The sequence below is a fragment of the Mobula hypostoma genome, chromosome 7 (assembly GCF_963921235.1).
Source record: "Mobula hypostoma chromosome 7, sMobHyp1.1, whole genome shotgun sequence".
In the NCBI taxonomy this organism is placed as follows: domain Eukaryota; kingdom Metazoa; phylum Chordata; class Chondrichthyes; order Myliobatiformes; family Myliobatidae; genus Mobula; species Mobula hypostoma.
Genome location: NC_086103.1, coordinates 178,962,269 through 178,978,778, shown reverse-complemented (window position 1 = coordinate 178,978,778; position 16,510 = coordinate 178,962,269). Strand labels below are relative to the sequence as shown.

Below are 16,510 nucleotides of genomic sequence, written 5' to 3'. Positions count from 1 at the left end.
TGAGACCAGACATCCTCCTGGTCTCAGAGGCAGCAAAATGCATCTTGCAGGAGCTGACAGGGCGTGGGAAGACTGGAGGGGGCCCATGAGGGAAAGCTTCCTAGATACAAGGAACTGGTCAGCGACTGTCGGACGCAGGGATGGTAGGCAAAAATGCGTGGCCGTTGAAGTGGACTGCTGGGGCTTCGCTGGGCAGTCTCTTCACAGAGCCCTCAGCGCACCACTGATACAAGGAGGCAGAGAACCAATGGCAACATCAGTGGGGCAGCAGAGAAAGCCTCAAGATGGCTCTGGTTGAAGAGAGCAAGTCCATGGGAATCTACAGCACATGCTACCAGAACACAAGTCATGGCTTGATCAACCACAGGTGGGCCACCTGGGTGAGGGTGTCTGATGTTGAAACACCTGAAAACAACCAACGACACAGGTTACACCACTGATGACATGTTCAGAACATCGTGCAATGCATTCTTCTAATCACTTAGCTGGAGTGGCGACCAGGAACAGACTGGTTGACAACCACGGTGACGACTGTTGAGACAGCTGACAGCAACGGGGTGGGGAGGGTTAGCAACACAAGACGTGTCTTTTGTGAGGAAGAAACCCAAAGACAAGCTACAGATCGTCTAATGGGAACACCCCACCCCACTGCTCCAGGGGAGCCTTGGGGGGCAGGGGAGTGAAGGATGAGCACCCCAACCTGACCCAAGATTATCAAAACATAGAAATGGAAAACTGACAACAAGCATAACGTTTGTGGGAAGATCTGCAAGAACAACTGAGGCTTAAAAATTCACTGGTCCTGGATGAAATGTCAGGTGTGGGAAACAGCAACACAGCTTAAGGCTGATTTATACTTGTGCGTACGGGCTACGCCGTATGCCTGATTTATACTTCTGCGTAGCCCTGCGCCATAGCAAGCATGCATAGTTGTGTCTGCGTCGCTCTGCAATTCACCACCAAAACGCTAGTTGGCGGTGGGGTTTCTATGCCACTGTGTTGAGTTTCCTCGCGAGAGACATGGACGAGGAAATGCATTTCAAATATTTTTGGATGTCGGCAGGTAGATTTGACGATTTGGTTCATCGTCTCCAACCATTTATTTCACATCAGCGTACAGACACGGCGGAGAAAAGCAAACGGAAATGTGATGCTACCAAGCAGACCAATCATAGTTGTTGTGGTCTGCGTCGCCACGACACGGGAGTTACATTTTTGGGGAGGTGCACGTCACCCTACGGCATAGGGTACGTGGTACCTACGGCGTAGATTTGACGCAGACGTATAAACTGGGCTTAAGAGGGAAAGCACCTGGTGAGATGCAGGAGAAGCCAGGCCCAGAGCTGCCCCATTGTACCCAAAGGCTGCATGTGTTGCATCAGACCCCATACAGGCAGAGCATGTGAGAAGGTTCGAATAAAATGGTCACAGGCCTGCCAGACAACAGCCTGGGGGCAGTTTGATGAGGATGCTGGCATGCTGCAATGACGACAATCTTAGTCAACTTTGCTGAGGAAGGTTTGGCGCAGTGGAACAAAAGCCAGCCAGAACGCAATACATCATGAACCAGAGAGCGGGCAAGATCCACAAAATCCGCAAGGAATTTGTCCCTGATATTCCAATACGAGGAGGTCAGTGAGGAGCAGCGAATACCTCTGGCAGAGCTGCGTAGCATCCTAAGGAAGAGACTTATGACCCTGCGCAGAGCTGAATGGCATAGAAGACACCGCAAGGAGAGAGCCAGGATGCGAGCAGCCTTCACAGCCAAACAATTTGGGGTCACCAAACAACTACTGGGGCAGAAGCTAAGTGGGATTTCAGTGTGCTCCAAGGAAGAACTATACCTGCATATCCAGACCACAATAGAGGAAGAGGTCTGAGTCACCGTAGCACCTTGATAGACCTATGTCCACCCAGCAAGTACAAGATATGGTGAGGAAGGCAAAGTCTAGCTCTGCATCTGGACCAAGTGGAGTCCTGTAAAGAGTTTGTAAGCATTGTCCCTGACTGCTTAAATAGCTGTAGAGGATCTTATAATCCTGAGCCTCCGCAGCTCCAAAGAAAACAACCCAAGTACATCCAAACTCTCATTATAGCACATGCCCTCTAATCCAGGCAATATCCTGATAAGTGTCCTCTGCACCCTTTGTAAAGCCTTGACATCCTTTCTATAACAGGGTGACCAGAGCAATACTCCAATTGCAGCCTAACTAGCCTTATAAAGCTGCAATACAACTTCCTGACATTTGAACTTAATGCCTTGACTAACAAAGGCTAGCATGTCTATTGATGTCAAGATCAGACATTGTAAAGATTCATTGCCAAACTTCACTGTGGGAATCCCTTCACCTCAGCGCCAATAATGGTTTAGGGCAGGGGTTCCCAAATGGTTTTTTATGCCATGGACCCCTACTATTAATTACAGGGTCCCTGGACTTCAGGTTGGGAACCCTTGGCCAAGACAATTAATGTTGAGTAAAATATATTAGACAATAAGATATAGGAGCAGATTTAGGCCATCTGGCCCATCGAGTCTGCTCCGCCATTCAACCATGGCTGATCCTTTTTTTCCCTCCTCCTCAACCGCAGTTCCCGGCCTTCTCCTCGTTATCTTTGATGCCATGTCCAATCAAGAACCTATCAATCTCTGCCTTAAATACACCCAACGATCTGGCCTCCACAGCTGCATGTGGCAACAAATTCATCACCCTTTGGCTAAAGACATTTCTCCTCATCTGCTTTGAAAGGGCGCCCCTCTATCCTGAGGCTGTGCCCTCTTGTCCTAGATTCTCCCACCATGGGAAACATCCTTTCCACATCTACTGTTCAGGCCTTTCAACATTTGAAAGGTTTCAATGAGACACCGTCCCTTTCCCATCCTTCTGAATTCCAGTGAGTACAGACCCAGAGCCATCTATCCTGAGGCTGTGCCCTCTTGTCCTAGATTCTCCCACCATGGGAAACATCCTTTCCACATCTACTGTTCAGGCCTTTCAACATTTGAAAGGTTTCAATGAGACACCGTCCCTTTCCCATCCTTCTGAATTCCAGTGAGTACAGACCCAGAGCCATCAAACGTTCCTCATATAATAATCCTTTCATTCCTGAAATAATCCTTGTGAACCTCCTCTGGACCCTCTCCAATGCCAGCACATCTCTTCTAAGACGAGGGGTCCAAAACTGTTCACAATACTCAAGGTGAGGCCTTAAAGCCTCAGCATCACATCCTTGTTCTTGTATTCTAGACCTCTTGAAATGAATGCTAACATGGCATTTGCCTTCCTCACCACCAACTCAACCTGCAAGTTAACCTTTAGGGTGTTTTGCACAAGGTCGCCCAAGTCCCTTTGCACATCAGATGTTTGGATTCTCTCCCCATTGAGAAAATAGTCCACACATTTATTTCTACTACCAAAGTGTTTGTCCATCCATTTTCCAACATTGTATTCTATTTGCCACTTTCTCACCCATTCTCCTAATCTGTCTAAGTCCTTTTGCATCGTACCTGTTTTCTCAGCACTACCAATCTTCATATCATATGCAAATCTGGCAGCAAAGCCATCTATTTCATCATCTAAATCATTTATATACAGCCTAAGTAGTGGTCCCAACACCGACCCCCTGCGGAACACCACTAGTCACTGCAGTCAACCAGAAAATGATCCTTTTATTCCCACTCGTTGCCTCCTACCAATCAGCCAATGCTCTAATCACGTTAGTAACTTTCCTGTAATACCATGGGCTCTTAACTTGGTAAGCAGCCTCACGTGTGGCACCTTGTCAAAGGCAGCCTAAAAGTCCAAATATACAGCATCCACTACATCCCCTTTATCTATCCTACTTATAATCTCCTCAAAGAATTCCAACAGGTTCGTCAGGCAGGATTTTCCCCTCAAGGAAACCATGCTGGCTTTGCATCATCTTGTCCTGTGTTACCAAGTATTCCATCACCTCAAGCTTAACAGTTTACTCTAACATCTTCCCAACCACTGAGGTCAGGCTAACTGGTCCATAATTTCCTTTCTGCTGTCTTTCTCTCTTCTTAAAGAGTGGAGTGACATTGGCATGGTCCAGAGGACTGGAAAATTGCAAGAGTCCAATGATTTTTGGAAGATCATTTCTAATGCCGCCACAATCTCTAATGCTACCACTTTCAGAACTCTAGGGTGCAGTTCATCTAAAGTACCTTTAGGTCTACTTTTTGAGCACCTTCTCTCTTGTAATAGTAACTGCACCCACTTCTCTTCCTTCACACACTACAACATAGGCATACTGCTAGAGACTGCCACAGTGAAGACTGATGTAAAATACTCATTTAGTTTATCAGCCAACTCCTTGTCTCCCGTTATTTCTCCCACTATATATTATTAGTCTTGCCCGAGACACTCACATTCTTTAGTAAAATAAAAGTTGCAATTGTTGCAATCGGGAAGATTGGTGTAGACTTTGAGTCAGGGTCATAGCACAGGAAAGGGTCCTTCAGCCCATCTGGTCCATGGTGAACTGTTATTCTGCCTAGTCCCATCAACATAGAAAACCTACAGCACAATACAGGCCCTTCGGCCCACAAAATTATGCCAAGCATGTCCCTACCTTAGAAATTACTAGGCTTACCCATAGCCCTCTATTTTTCTAAGCTCCATCTACCTGGATCATAGCCTTCTTTACCATGTACTTGTCCAATCTCCTCTTAAAACATTGCAATTAGACTACTAGCATGCAAAAGGTTGGTTGAAACAGTCATACTTCATTAAGTACTACCAAGTTTCAAAGAAATGAAAATTTATCAAAAACACCATAAGAACAATCTACTGTACAAAATATATTGTAAGCAATCCAAAGGCATAAATATCAAAGGTGTGGTTGACTATGTGAGCTCAAACCCAACAGAATGCTTAAAAATCATTTTCACTCAGAAGAGTGCATTGTCTCACTAGAAGAATAACAGGTAGCTATGGATTAAAATTCTGCAAACTATACTCAGACTATTCCCTGAAGTGAGGGAGACAGCAAATACGAGGTTCAAAACCACACCAAAGTACCCAACTTTATTTTCTTTCCTTCTCTTCCCCACTTGTGTTCAAATCTTCTGCTGTTGATGATCAGGTCACATCAGCTAGTAACTAGTTATCACAAAGTGGTCAGCAGTAGCTTAGGTACCTTGTGGATAAATTACAATTTGTTTCCCAGATGTCAAGTCTAATCTGAATTAAAAATTGTGGTAAAGCTAGTTTCATACTGACAACAGGAATTCTGCAGATGCTGGAAATTCAAGCAACACACATAAAAGTTGCTGGTGAACACAGCAGTCTCTGGAGACAGCTTATCCACTGATGTCTACCATAAGCCTACTGACTCTCACAGCTATCTGGACTATTCCTCTTCTCACCCTGTCTCTTGCAAAAACGCCATCCCCTTCTCGCAATTCCTCCGCCTCCGCCGCATCTGCTCTCAGGATGAGGCTTTTCATTCTAGGACGAGGGAGATGTCTTCCTTTTTTAAAGAAAGGGGTTTCCCTTCCTCCACTATCAACTCTGCTCTTAAACGCATCTCTCCCATTTCACGTACATCTGCTCTCACTCCATCCTCCCGCCACCCCACTAGGAATAGGGTTCCCCTGGTACTCACCTACCACCCCACCAGCCTCCGGGTCCAACATATTATTCTCCGTAACTTCCGCCACCTCCAACGGGATCCCACCACTAAGCACATCTTTCCCTCCCCCCATCTCTCTGCATTCTGCAGAGATCGCTCCCTACGCAACTCCCTTGTCCATTCGTCCCCCCCATCCTTCCCTCCTGGCACTTATCCGTGTAAGCGGAACAAGTGCTACACATGCCCTTACACTTCCTCCCTTACCACCATTCAGGGCCCCAAACAGTCCTTCCAGGTGAGGCAACACTTCACCTGTGAGTCGGCTGGGGTGATATACTGCGTCCGGTGCTCCCGGTGTGGCCTTTTATATATTGGCGAGACCCGACGCAGACTGGTAGACCGCTTTGCTGAACACCTACGCTCTGTCCGCCAGAGAAAGCAGGATCTCCCAGTGGCCACACATTTTAATTCCACATCCCATTCCCATTCTGACATGTCTATCCACAGCCTCCTCTACTGTAAAGATGAAGCCACACTCAGGTTGGAGGAACAACACCTTATATTCCGTCTGGGTAGCCTCCAACCTGATGGCATGAACATCGACTTCTCTAACTTCCGCTAATGCCCCACCTCCCCCTCGTACCCCATCTGTTACTTATTTTTATACACACATTCTTTCTCTCACTCTCCTTTTTCTCCCTCTGTCCCTCTGAATATACCCCTTGCCCATCCTCTAGGTCCGTCCCCCCCCACTTCCTCTTCCCGGACCTCCTGTTCCATGATCCTCTCGTATCCCTTTTGCCAATCACCTGTCCAGCTATTGGCTCCATCCCTCCCCCTCCTGTCTTCTCCTATCATTTTGGATCTCCCCCTCCCCCTCCAACTTACAAATCCCTTACTCACTCTTCCTTCAGTTAGTCCTGATGAAGGGTCTCGGCCTGAAACGTCGACTGCACCTCTTCCTAGAGATGCTGCCTGGCCTGCTGCGTTCACCTGCAACTTTTACGTGTGTTGCTTTCATACTGACAATTAGGGGAGATCTTTCTTCTTATTGTTTCATCTTGCCTTTACTTCATTTTCAGAAACAATCGGAACTTGAGTCCACTTTTGGGAAAGTAGAGGTACTCTCGTACCTTCTTTGTGATGGCACTTACACAAATTTAACTGAATATGAACTCAAGCTCCTACCAGTAAGAACATTTCTTCACTAACAAAACAACAATAAAATTTAACTGCAAGTATGATAGATATTGCAACAAGAGGTTGTTCTGTGAATTCAAACAGACAGTTTTATTAGAAGTGTGACCTTGGTGAATTGCTTGTGGCATTGTTCACCATGTTCTCAAGTTGTTCTTCACACCCTTGCTGAACAGTTTGTTCAAATCAAATTTGTTTCTCACCCACTTTAGAAACTGGCAGCAGCAGAGACACAAAGCAAAAGCAGTGTAAAGAGTCTCCAGTGATCATCATGCATATCGGTTTAAAATTTATTTAGAGATACAGCGCAGAGTAGGTGCTTCTGGCCCAACGAGCTGCACCAGCCAGCATCCCAACTACTTAGTGTTCGCACAATCACAGGACAACTTACGATAACCAGTTAACCTACTGACCAATAAGTCATTGTTTCACCTCTGGTGGGAAGAAACCAGAGCACCTGGAGGAAATTTACACATTCACGGGGAGGACATACAAAGTCCTTACAGAGCACGCCAGAATGGAACGCTGAACTCCAATGCCCCAAGCTTGGATTCTTATTTAGTTAAGGGGCCATCACAAAGAAGGTACATCAGCACCTCTACTTTTAGAAGTTTGTGTAGATTCATCCAAACTCTGACAAACATCTACAGCTGCACATTGGTTGCATCACTGCCTGGAATGGAAAAACCTTCTTCTTCTTTGGCTGTCCATCGATTGAGGTTGACTGTGCTGAGAGATTAGTCTCTGCAGGCACGTTTATGGGCCAAAAGACCAGCATTAGATTGGCATTGCCTCCCACATCTGGTCTAGATTTGACTGGTCTAGCACCGAATGTCTGCGTTCATGACCTGCTTCATATTTCTTCAGCCTTTTCTCCTCGATAGCTGGGATTGACTTCTTGACAATGCAGTGCCAACTTCTTCTGTCCGAAGCATCTTTCTCCCAGGTGTTGACATTCATGTCAGTGGTCTTCATCTGGCACTTGAGCACATCTTTGTAGGGCAGCTTCTGACCACCGTGCTTCCTCGTTCCTTCATGTAGCTCGCCAGAGAAAACAACTCTGGGTAAATGATCATCACTCATTCTTGTGACATGACCAGTCCAACGCAGCTGAGAAGCTGTAATGAGCTGTTCCATGCTGACTGTCCCAGCACGTTTGAGCACCTCCACATCTGGTAACCTCTCTTGCCACTTGATGTGTAATATCTGGCGTAAATGCCTGTGTTGTGTCTTGGTCAATTTCTCGATGTGCTTCCGATACAACGTCATTGTTTCAGCTGAATAAAGCAGAGATGGTAAAACAGCTGTGTTATACACTTTGACCCTAGTTGCCATTTTAATGTCATGGCGAGACCAAAGTTGCCTCTGCAAAGCACCAAAAACTTCTGTAGCTGATTGAATTCTCTGAACTTCCAGATCTGATGAGCTGGTGTTGGTCACAGCGCTTCCCAAGTATGTAAAAGAGTCAGAACATTTCAGCGCATTCCCCATTCACTGACATGACTGGTGGTTGGGTCTCACTGGGAGTACACAGAGGAGGAGGCTGGTACAGAAATTCGGTTTTGGAGACATTGATTCTTAGGCCAAAAAGAGTGGCAGCAAACGAAAAGTGGTTGACAATTTCTTGAATCACATTAACATCAGTAGCAAACCAGGTCTGAGTCGTCTGCATTAAGAAGCTCTCTGACACACATCTCTCTTGATTTGGTTGAAGCTTTGAGTCTTGACAGATTGAATGATTTTCCATCCGATGGAATATCACCTTCACGGCTAGGTTAGATCTGCCAGAGAACGAATCTCCACCATTCTTCGCTGATGTTTGGCCAGTGTCACCCCCTATGCCACGGTGAAGCACCAAGGTAGGATTTTGTAGGAAAACCAATGTCAAGGAAAAGTCCACAGAAAGTAACAAATACAGCCTAGTCATCACAGGTAAAGCCCTCCCCATCATTGAGCAGATTTACATGGAGCACTGCCACAAGAGAGCAGCAACAATCATCAAGGATTCTCATCATCCAGGCCTTGCACTCTTCTGACTATTGCCATTGGGAAGGACGTATATGAATCTTCAGTCTCACACCACCACGTTAAGGACTACCTTTCAACTACCAGGCTCATGAACACAGTGGATAACTTCACTCACCACAACTCTGAACTTATTCTACAAACTACTTTCCCTCCCACTTTCAAATCTCTTACTATCTTTTCTTTCAGATAGTCCTGACGAAGGGTCTCGGCCCGAAACGGCAACTGTACCTCTTCCTAGAGATGCTGCCTGGCCTGCTGCGTTCACCAGCAACTTTGATGTGTGTTGCTTGAAATGCCAGCATCTGCAGATTTCCTCGTGTTTGCGCTACAAACTACAGACTCGCTTTCAAGGAGTCTTTACAACCAATGTTCTCCGTATGCTTTTTATTTTCACAAATTCTATGTTCTGTTCTCAATTTGTCTTTTGCATGTTGGTTGTCAGTTTTTCATGAATTGTGTAAATTCTATTGAATTTCTTCATTTTCCTGCACATGTCTGCTTGAAAATGAATCTCAAAGTAGTATGCAATAACACAAGTGTTCTTTGATAATAAATTATACTCTAACTTTGGAATGAAATACTCAACTATCATTTGCCTTTGAGAAGACTCATATCCAACTTGGTGTACTAAACCTGTGTTCGATTATCACTGAGGTACACTGTAAAATTTGATGTTTCATGACAGCATTACAGTGCAAAGGCATAAAAATTGCTTTCAGTTACAATAAATAGTGCAAAAGACAAATAGCAGAGTAGTATTCATGGACTGTTCTGAAATCTGAGGGCAGAAGGGAAAATGCTCTTGCTAACAACCACTTCAGGCTCCTTTACCTCTTCCCTCTTGGTATCAATGAGAAGCCCCAGTTACTGAGGGGCCAAACCACACATACGGTGCCTATAAAATGTACTCACCCACCGCCCCTTGGAAGTTTTCATGTTTATTGTTTTACAACATTGAATCACAGTGGAAGTAATTTGGCTTTTTTTTTGACACTGATCAACAGAAAAAGACTTTTGTGTCAAAATGAAAACAGATCTCTACAAAGTGATTTAAATTAATCAAAATATAACACAAAATAATTGATTGCAGGAGTATTCACCCCCTTTAATATGACACACCAAATCATCACTGGTGCAGCAAATTGATTTTAGAAGTCACAATTAGATAAATGAGCATCACCTATGTGCAGTTAAGGAGTTTCAATTGATTGTAGTGAAAACACACTTGTACCTGAAGGTCCAGTTGCTGGTGAGTCAGTATTCTGGTAAAAACTACACCATGAAGACAAAGCAACTCCGCAAAAAGGTTATTGAAAAGCACAGACCAGGAGATGGATGTAAGAAATTTTCCAAGTCACTGAATATCCCTTGGAGTACAGTTAAGTCAATTCATCAAGAAATGCAATGAAAATGGCACAGCCGTAAATCAGGTCATCCTCAAAATCTGAGTGACTGCAAAAAAAAAGGGTGGGGGGGCTAGTGAGGGAGTCCACCAAGAGTTACAAGCTTCAGAGGTAGGGATCGGAGAGACTGCACATACAACTGTTGCCCAGGTGCTTTAAATGGGAAAGTGGCAAAGGGAAAGTCATCGCTGAAAAAACACTCATGAAATCTTGGCTAGAATCATATGATGCATAAGCCAAATGCCACACATCATCAAAAACTCACAATCCCCACCGTGAAGCATGGCGGTGACTGCATCATGCTATGGGGATGCTTCAATGCAGCAAGCCCTGGAAGGCTTGTGAAGGTAGAGGGTAAAATGAATGTAGCAAAATACAGGGAAATCTGTAAAATCTGTAAAAGGAATGTAGCAAAATACTGGAGAAAAACCTGGCGTAGACCGCAAGAGAACTTCAACTTGGGAGAAGATTTGTTTTCCAGCAAGGCAATGATCCCAAGCATAAAGCCAAAGCTACACAGCAATGGCTTATAAACAAGTTAATGTCCTGGAGTGGCCAAGTGGGAGTCCAGACCTCAATCCAAATCCAACTGAGAATTTGTGGCTGTTCACTCATGATTCCCGTGCAATCTGACAGATCATGAGCAGTTTTGTAAAGAAGAACAGGGAAAATTGCAGTGTCCAGATATGCAAAGCTGAGAGAGACCTACCCACACAGACTCAAGGCTGTAATCGATGCCAAAGGTGTATCTACTAAATAATAACTTGAAGGGAGTGAGTAATTATGCAATCAATCAGTTTAGTTTTAAATAATAGTAATAAATTTAGAGCAATTTGCAGAAATTTGTTTTCACTTTGAAATGTCTTTTCCGTTGATCACAATAAAGTCAAATTAAATCCACTGATTCAATGTTGTAAAACAATGAACACATTAAATACAACTTCAGGTAAGTTTTATCACCTGTTTCTTAATGTCACCCCAAGTTTTACAAGAGCTTTTATGACATTTGTTTCTCCAAACACCATTACTGGAAACAATGGGAATCCTTCCCCCCCCCCCCCCCGCTTATCAAGAGGGATGCAGGACAAATATCCTACTACAGGGTCTGTGAATGCCCAATGTCAGACCTAACAGACTGACCAGGGCAAAAATGCCCATGTCTCCTTGGGCTTCCTCTCGTTGCTGAGATCCATAACAGCAATGAACCAGTTTCCCATCGCCAACCCGTGCAGAGAGCCCAAGTTGGCTGAATCAGGGATATATGCACTGGAGAAACAGATTCACATTGCACCACTGAAACACCTCAATGAAACAACTGCACTGGGTACCATCTTATTAGCTCAATATTCAAACCTACTGTTAGCATTATTGTTTTAGACCCTCTCTTTATGATGTTCGTTGTATAAAAATAGGTAGAATTCTGGAAAGAGATTTTTAAAAAACTGTTAGAGCAATGCAACCCAAAAACATACCATTTAGACCAACTCATCCATGCCAAAGGTGCCCATCTCAATTACCTACATTTGGCCTATATCCCTCTAATCCAGGAGTTCCCAACTTTTTTTATGCCATGGACCAATACCACTAAACAAGGAGTCAATGGATCCCAGGTTGGGAAACCCTGCTTAAATCTTTCCTATCCATGTACTAATCCAAAAATCTTTCACACGTTGCTGTTATACATGCCTCAACTACTTTTTCTGCCAGCTTGTTGTTTGTATGCACCATAGTCTAGATACAGAAAAACTACGTAGAGAATATTTTGAGGCCAGTCCAATGACAACATTTAAAGACACCTGGTTGGGTACATGGATAGAAAGGTTTATATGGATACGGGCTAAATACAGACAAATGGGTGAGCTTAGATAGACACACTGCTATTGTACCCGCCTTCATTATCTTCGCTGGTAGCTCTTTCCTTATGCACAGCAGGTTCTACGTAAAGAAGTTGCTTCTTAAGTCCATTTGCATTCTTTCCCCTCTCATCTTAAACCTATCCCCTCTGCTGTTTGGTTCCTTTTCCCTGGTAGAAAGACTGTCCATTCACCTTATCTAGGGCCCTTGATTTGGACAAGTAGAGCCACAAGGCCTGCTTCTGCATTGTAAAACCCTCTGCATGAAACCAGGTGTACCGATTACTGAACTGCCAAATCAAAAGCAACACAAAAGGTTAACGATTAAAATAAGTAAAAACTTAAGTTACTTTTGTCTCCTGCTCCAGGGAAGAATCGGAGCCTATCTTTCTTCTTCTTCTCTTCAGGAGCCAAGGGAAGAGGTTTGGAGCCATGGTTAAGGCTTCCCGGATCTTTACTGCCCACTCCGATCATGGTACTGGTGTTCCTCATGGGCGGAGCCGGAGGCTTATCCTCCACTTCCCCATTATCCGACATCTTCAGTTACCACCACCTACCCCTACAAAACAAAGATAAAAGACTGGGTTAATAATGTCAACCATTTGCCATATATAGTACAGTAACACTCAATGGCCACTTTATTAGGTATAGGAGGCAGCACGTATTAGGAATTAGCCCAAAAATATTCACTTATAAAGAATTAAAGTTAGTAGAGATTAAACGTACATAAATACCAGCATGTATTTACAATATGAACAGCATTATATAAAGTGGTTTAAACTTTACAGTACAGTGACAGGGGTCATAGATAGAGTGAGAATGGTTAATCAAATTAACTGCCTGGGGGAAGAAACTTTTAAGATGGTGTGAAGTTTTTGTTTTAATAGCCTTCGACTGCCTTCTTGAAGGAAGCTTTTGGAAAAAGCAGACTGCTGGGTTACCACATGATTTTCCTGCCTGCCTCTTTGTCCCGTATACATAGAAGTCCTGCAGTGATGCATCTGGCAGCGAGTTCTTGTTTCCTTTAGATGCTCATCTAAAAACTTAATCACTGATACTTGAGGTTACGACAGAGAAAGTGTGAGGACAGAATCTCATACATAGGTTCACCAGGTTGAATCCAGCGATGAGGGAGTTAGACGATGAGGGAGTTAGACTATGAGGAGAGATTGCGTCACCTGGGACTGTACTTCCTGGAATTCAGAATGAGAGGAGATCTTATAGAAATACATAAAATCATGAAGGGGATAGATAAGATAGAGGCAGAAAACTTGTTTCCATTGGTAGGCAAGACTAGAACTAGGGGACATAACCTCATCATTCGGGGGGGGGGGGTTAGATTTAGGGGGGTGGGGGGGTGAGGAGGAACTGCTTTTCCCCAGAGTGGTGAATCTGTGAAATTCTCTGCCCAGTGAAGTAGTGGAGGCTACCTCAGTAAAAACTTAAGACAAGATTGGATAGATTTTTGCATAGTAGTGGAATTAAAGGTTTATGGGGAAAATGGTACAGCAGGCTCGACGGGCCAGATGGCCGACTCCTGCTCCTATTTCTTTTGTTCTTATAATAACACATTTACAAAATTCACTGTAAAAGTTTGCCATGAAGATATGCTAACAAGAGAGCATACATTAGAATCATTTTACCACAACACTACTTTCATATTTAAAGTTCTTTTTGTTTGAGAGCAGGCTAGTGGTGGTGAATGGAACTGGAGCACTTACAGGAAACCCGTGCTGTGACAAGCCTTCAGTTTTGTGTGAGGGGACATCTATTTTTATCTACAAGGATCAGCCATGAATAGAACTTCAGGATTAAAGATGTGCCGGTGCTGGAGGATGCAGAAGAGATTCATCTGGATAGAATGAAGCATCTTTGCTATGAGGAAACTGTGGAAGTGATGCAACATTACAGCACAGAAACATGCCCTACAGCCCATCTCGTTCATGTCCCATAGCCACCATACCCCTCCCATCCACTTACTTATTCAAACTTTTCTTAAATATGGCAATCAAACGCACATCCACCACTTCCACTGGCACCTCATTCTGCACTCAGGCCACCCTCAGAGCTAACTTCCCCTTAAATATTTTACCTTCCACCCTTAACCTATGACCTTAACTCTAGTCTCAGCAAACCCAAGTGGAAAAAGGCTTCTTGCATTTATCTAATCTATACCCCTCAATTTTGTACACCCATCGAATCTCCCTTCATTTTCCTATGCTCCAGGGAATAATGTCCTAACCTATTCAACCTTTTCCTATACAGTACTGTGCCAAAGACAAAGGAGCAGAAGTCAGCCATTCGGCCCATTGAGTCTGCTCCGCCATTTTATCATGAGCTGATCCATTCTCCCATTTAGTCCCACTCTCCCGCCTTCTCACTATAACCTTTGATGCCCTGGCTACCCAGATACCTATCAATTTCTGCCTTAAATACACCCAATGACTTGGCCTCCACTGCTGCCCGTGGAAATAAATTCCATAGATTCACCACCCTCTGACTAAAAAAATGTCTTCGCATTTCTGTTCTGAATGGGCGCCCTTCAATCCTTAAGTCATGCCCTCTCGTACCATCATGGGAAACAACTGTGGCACATCCACTCTGTCCATGCCTTTTAACATTCAATATATATTTCAAACCTCAATATACATATGCCTAAGACTTTTGCACAGTACTGTGACTCAAATCCTCGAGTGCCAGCAATATTCTTGAGGATACAAGTAATAGGGAGAGGTTGAATTGGTCCAGGCACAAATTGAATTTCATGATTCAAGGTGTGATAAATGCTAGAGAGGGTGCAGAAGAGACACAAACAGATGTTGCCTGGAATAGAGCATTTCAACCATGAGGAAAGACTGCAGAAGCTCAGTCTATTGTCCCTGAAGGTCAAGAGTGGGCATGATTGAGATGTATAAGATTGAGGAGTGTAAATAGGACAGAAAATAAAATTAGCAATTGGTTTATTATTGTCAAATTTACTGAGATATGGTGAAATACTTTTCCTTTGAATGCCATCCAGACAGATCACATTGGGGGTAGAAAAACAGAGGACATAGTTGCAGGGTGAGGGGCAAGAGATTCTTCACCCAGAGAGTGCCGAGTACCTGGGATACACTGCTGGGAAGTGCTGGAAGCAGAGTCGCTGACCAAATTTAACTATCCTGACGAGCACTTGAAATGCAAGGCACTGAAGGCTATGGGCCAAATGCTGGAAAGTGGAACTACTAACAGATGGGTCTCCACTGGTAGGTGTGAAGGTGGTGGGCTGGATGGCCTGTTTTCATGCTGTATGACGCCAATTCAAATCAATAACACTAACTTCCGATAATTCAGCACAAATTTGCAATTGCATGGTTGGTTCCAACTCCTGAATTAACAAGAATCACTGGGATAAAAAAAACAAACTATTTTTGTATGGCCCCAAACACCAGTTGAGACAAATGATAAAACTGGCAAAGACTATGTTCCCCATGGTTGGTTGGACAATGATGAGGAGATATAACTACAGGCTTATCACCAAAAGAGCAAAGGTCAGGCAAAATAAGGAAGAGAGTCAATAATATAGAATAACCAAACACTGGCAGATGCAAAGTTCAAAACCCAAAGTACATGCATCTCACTATATACTATCCTGAGATTTATTTACTCAAGTCATAGAACAAAGAACAGTATAGCACAGGAACAGGCCAAAAGCCCTTTGGCCCATAAATGCTGTGTGGAACCAAATATATTAGTAATCAAGTGGCCAATTAAACTAATCCCTTACAACTACTGTGTCCGTGCCCCTCCAATTTTCTAACATTCATGTGCCTACCCAAACATCTCATGTATCTGCCTCTACCACCATTCCGGGCACCTACCACTCTCTTGTATTAGTCATTCTAAAATGAAGATATTTACTTGAAGACAAAAGCACACGAGGAAAAGACAGGAGGATGAAGAAGTCTTTCAGTGAATGGATTTCTGGCAAGTATGAAATAATTGAGATGGCTAACTAAGTAATGGTATTGCATCTACATTATTTACATCTATCTAACATCCAACCACTGTATTCAGGAACTAGAGCAGTTAAACGGAAAAGCAAGTTTTGAATTTTGGTTACATCCAATAAGACTTGAACACGTCAGTGAAGCGTATTTTATCAGCTTAAATGCCTTCACTGAAGATCCATGAATTAGTTCTTTTCGTGTTCAACAGCCTGAAAAGGAGAACAATTGTAGCCTTCACTTAGTTGAAAGTAATGTACTCAAGTCAAGAATGGTTCTTGGTCACAGATGTGGAATGGTCTGGAGCAACCCTCAATTGGTCAGGATCGATCATGGATGTTATGTCCCAGCTATCTATGTGATACACAAGTACAATCTGGAGAACAAGCTGCTGCCCATGTAGCTGGCTCCCCCTCACCATGCAAAGGAACGGCAAATACCAATACAA

At 43.8% G+C, this 16,510-nt stretch overlaps 1 protein-coding gene across 3 annotated transcripts in view; it reads right to left on the bottom strand.

Moving 5' to 3' along the window:
• The window catches only part of pak1 (p21 protein (Cdc42/Rac)-activated kinase 1), a 318,106-nt gene that overhangs the window by 109,087 nt on the left and 192,509 nt on the right, over nt 1-16,510 (bottom strand). For all 3 annotated transcript variants that reach the window (XM_063054636.1, XM_063054637.1, XM_063054635.1), the window contains exon 2: nt 12,427-12,635. In XM_063054636.1, the coding sequence (XP_062910706.1) occupies nt 12,427-12,613 (187 nt within the window). In that variant the 5' untranslated portion in view covers nt 12,614-12,635. The remainder of the gene's footprint in view (nt 1-12,426; nt 12,636-16,510) is intronic.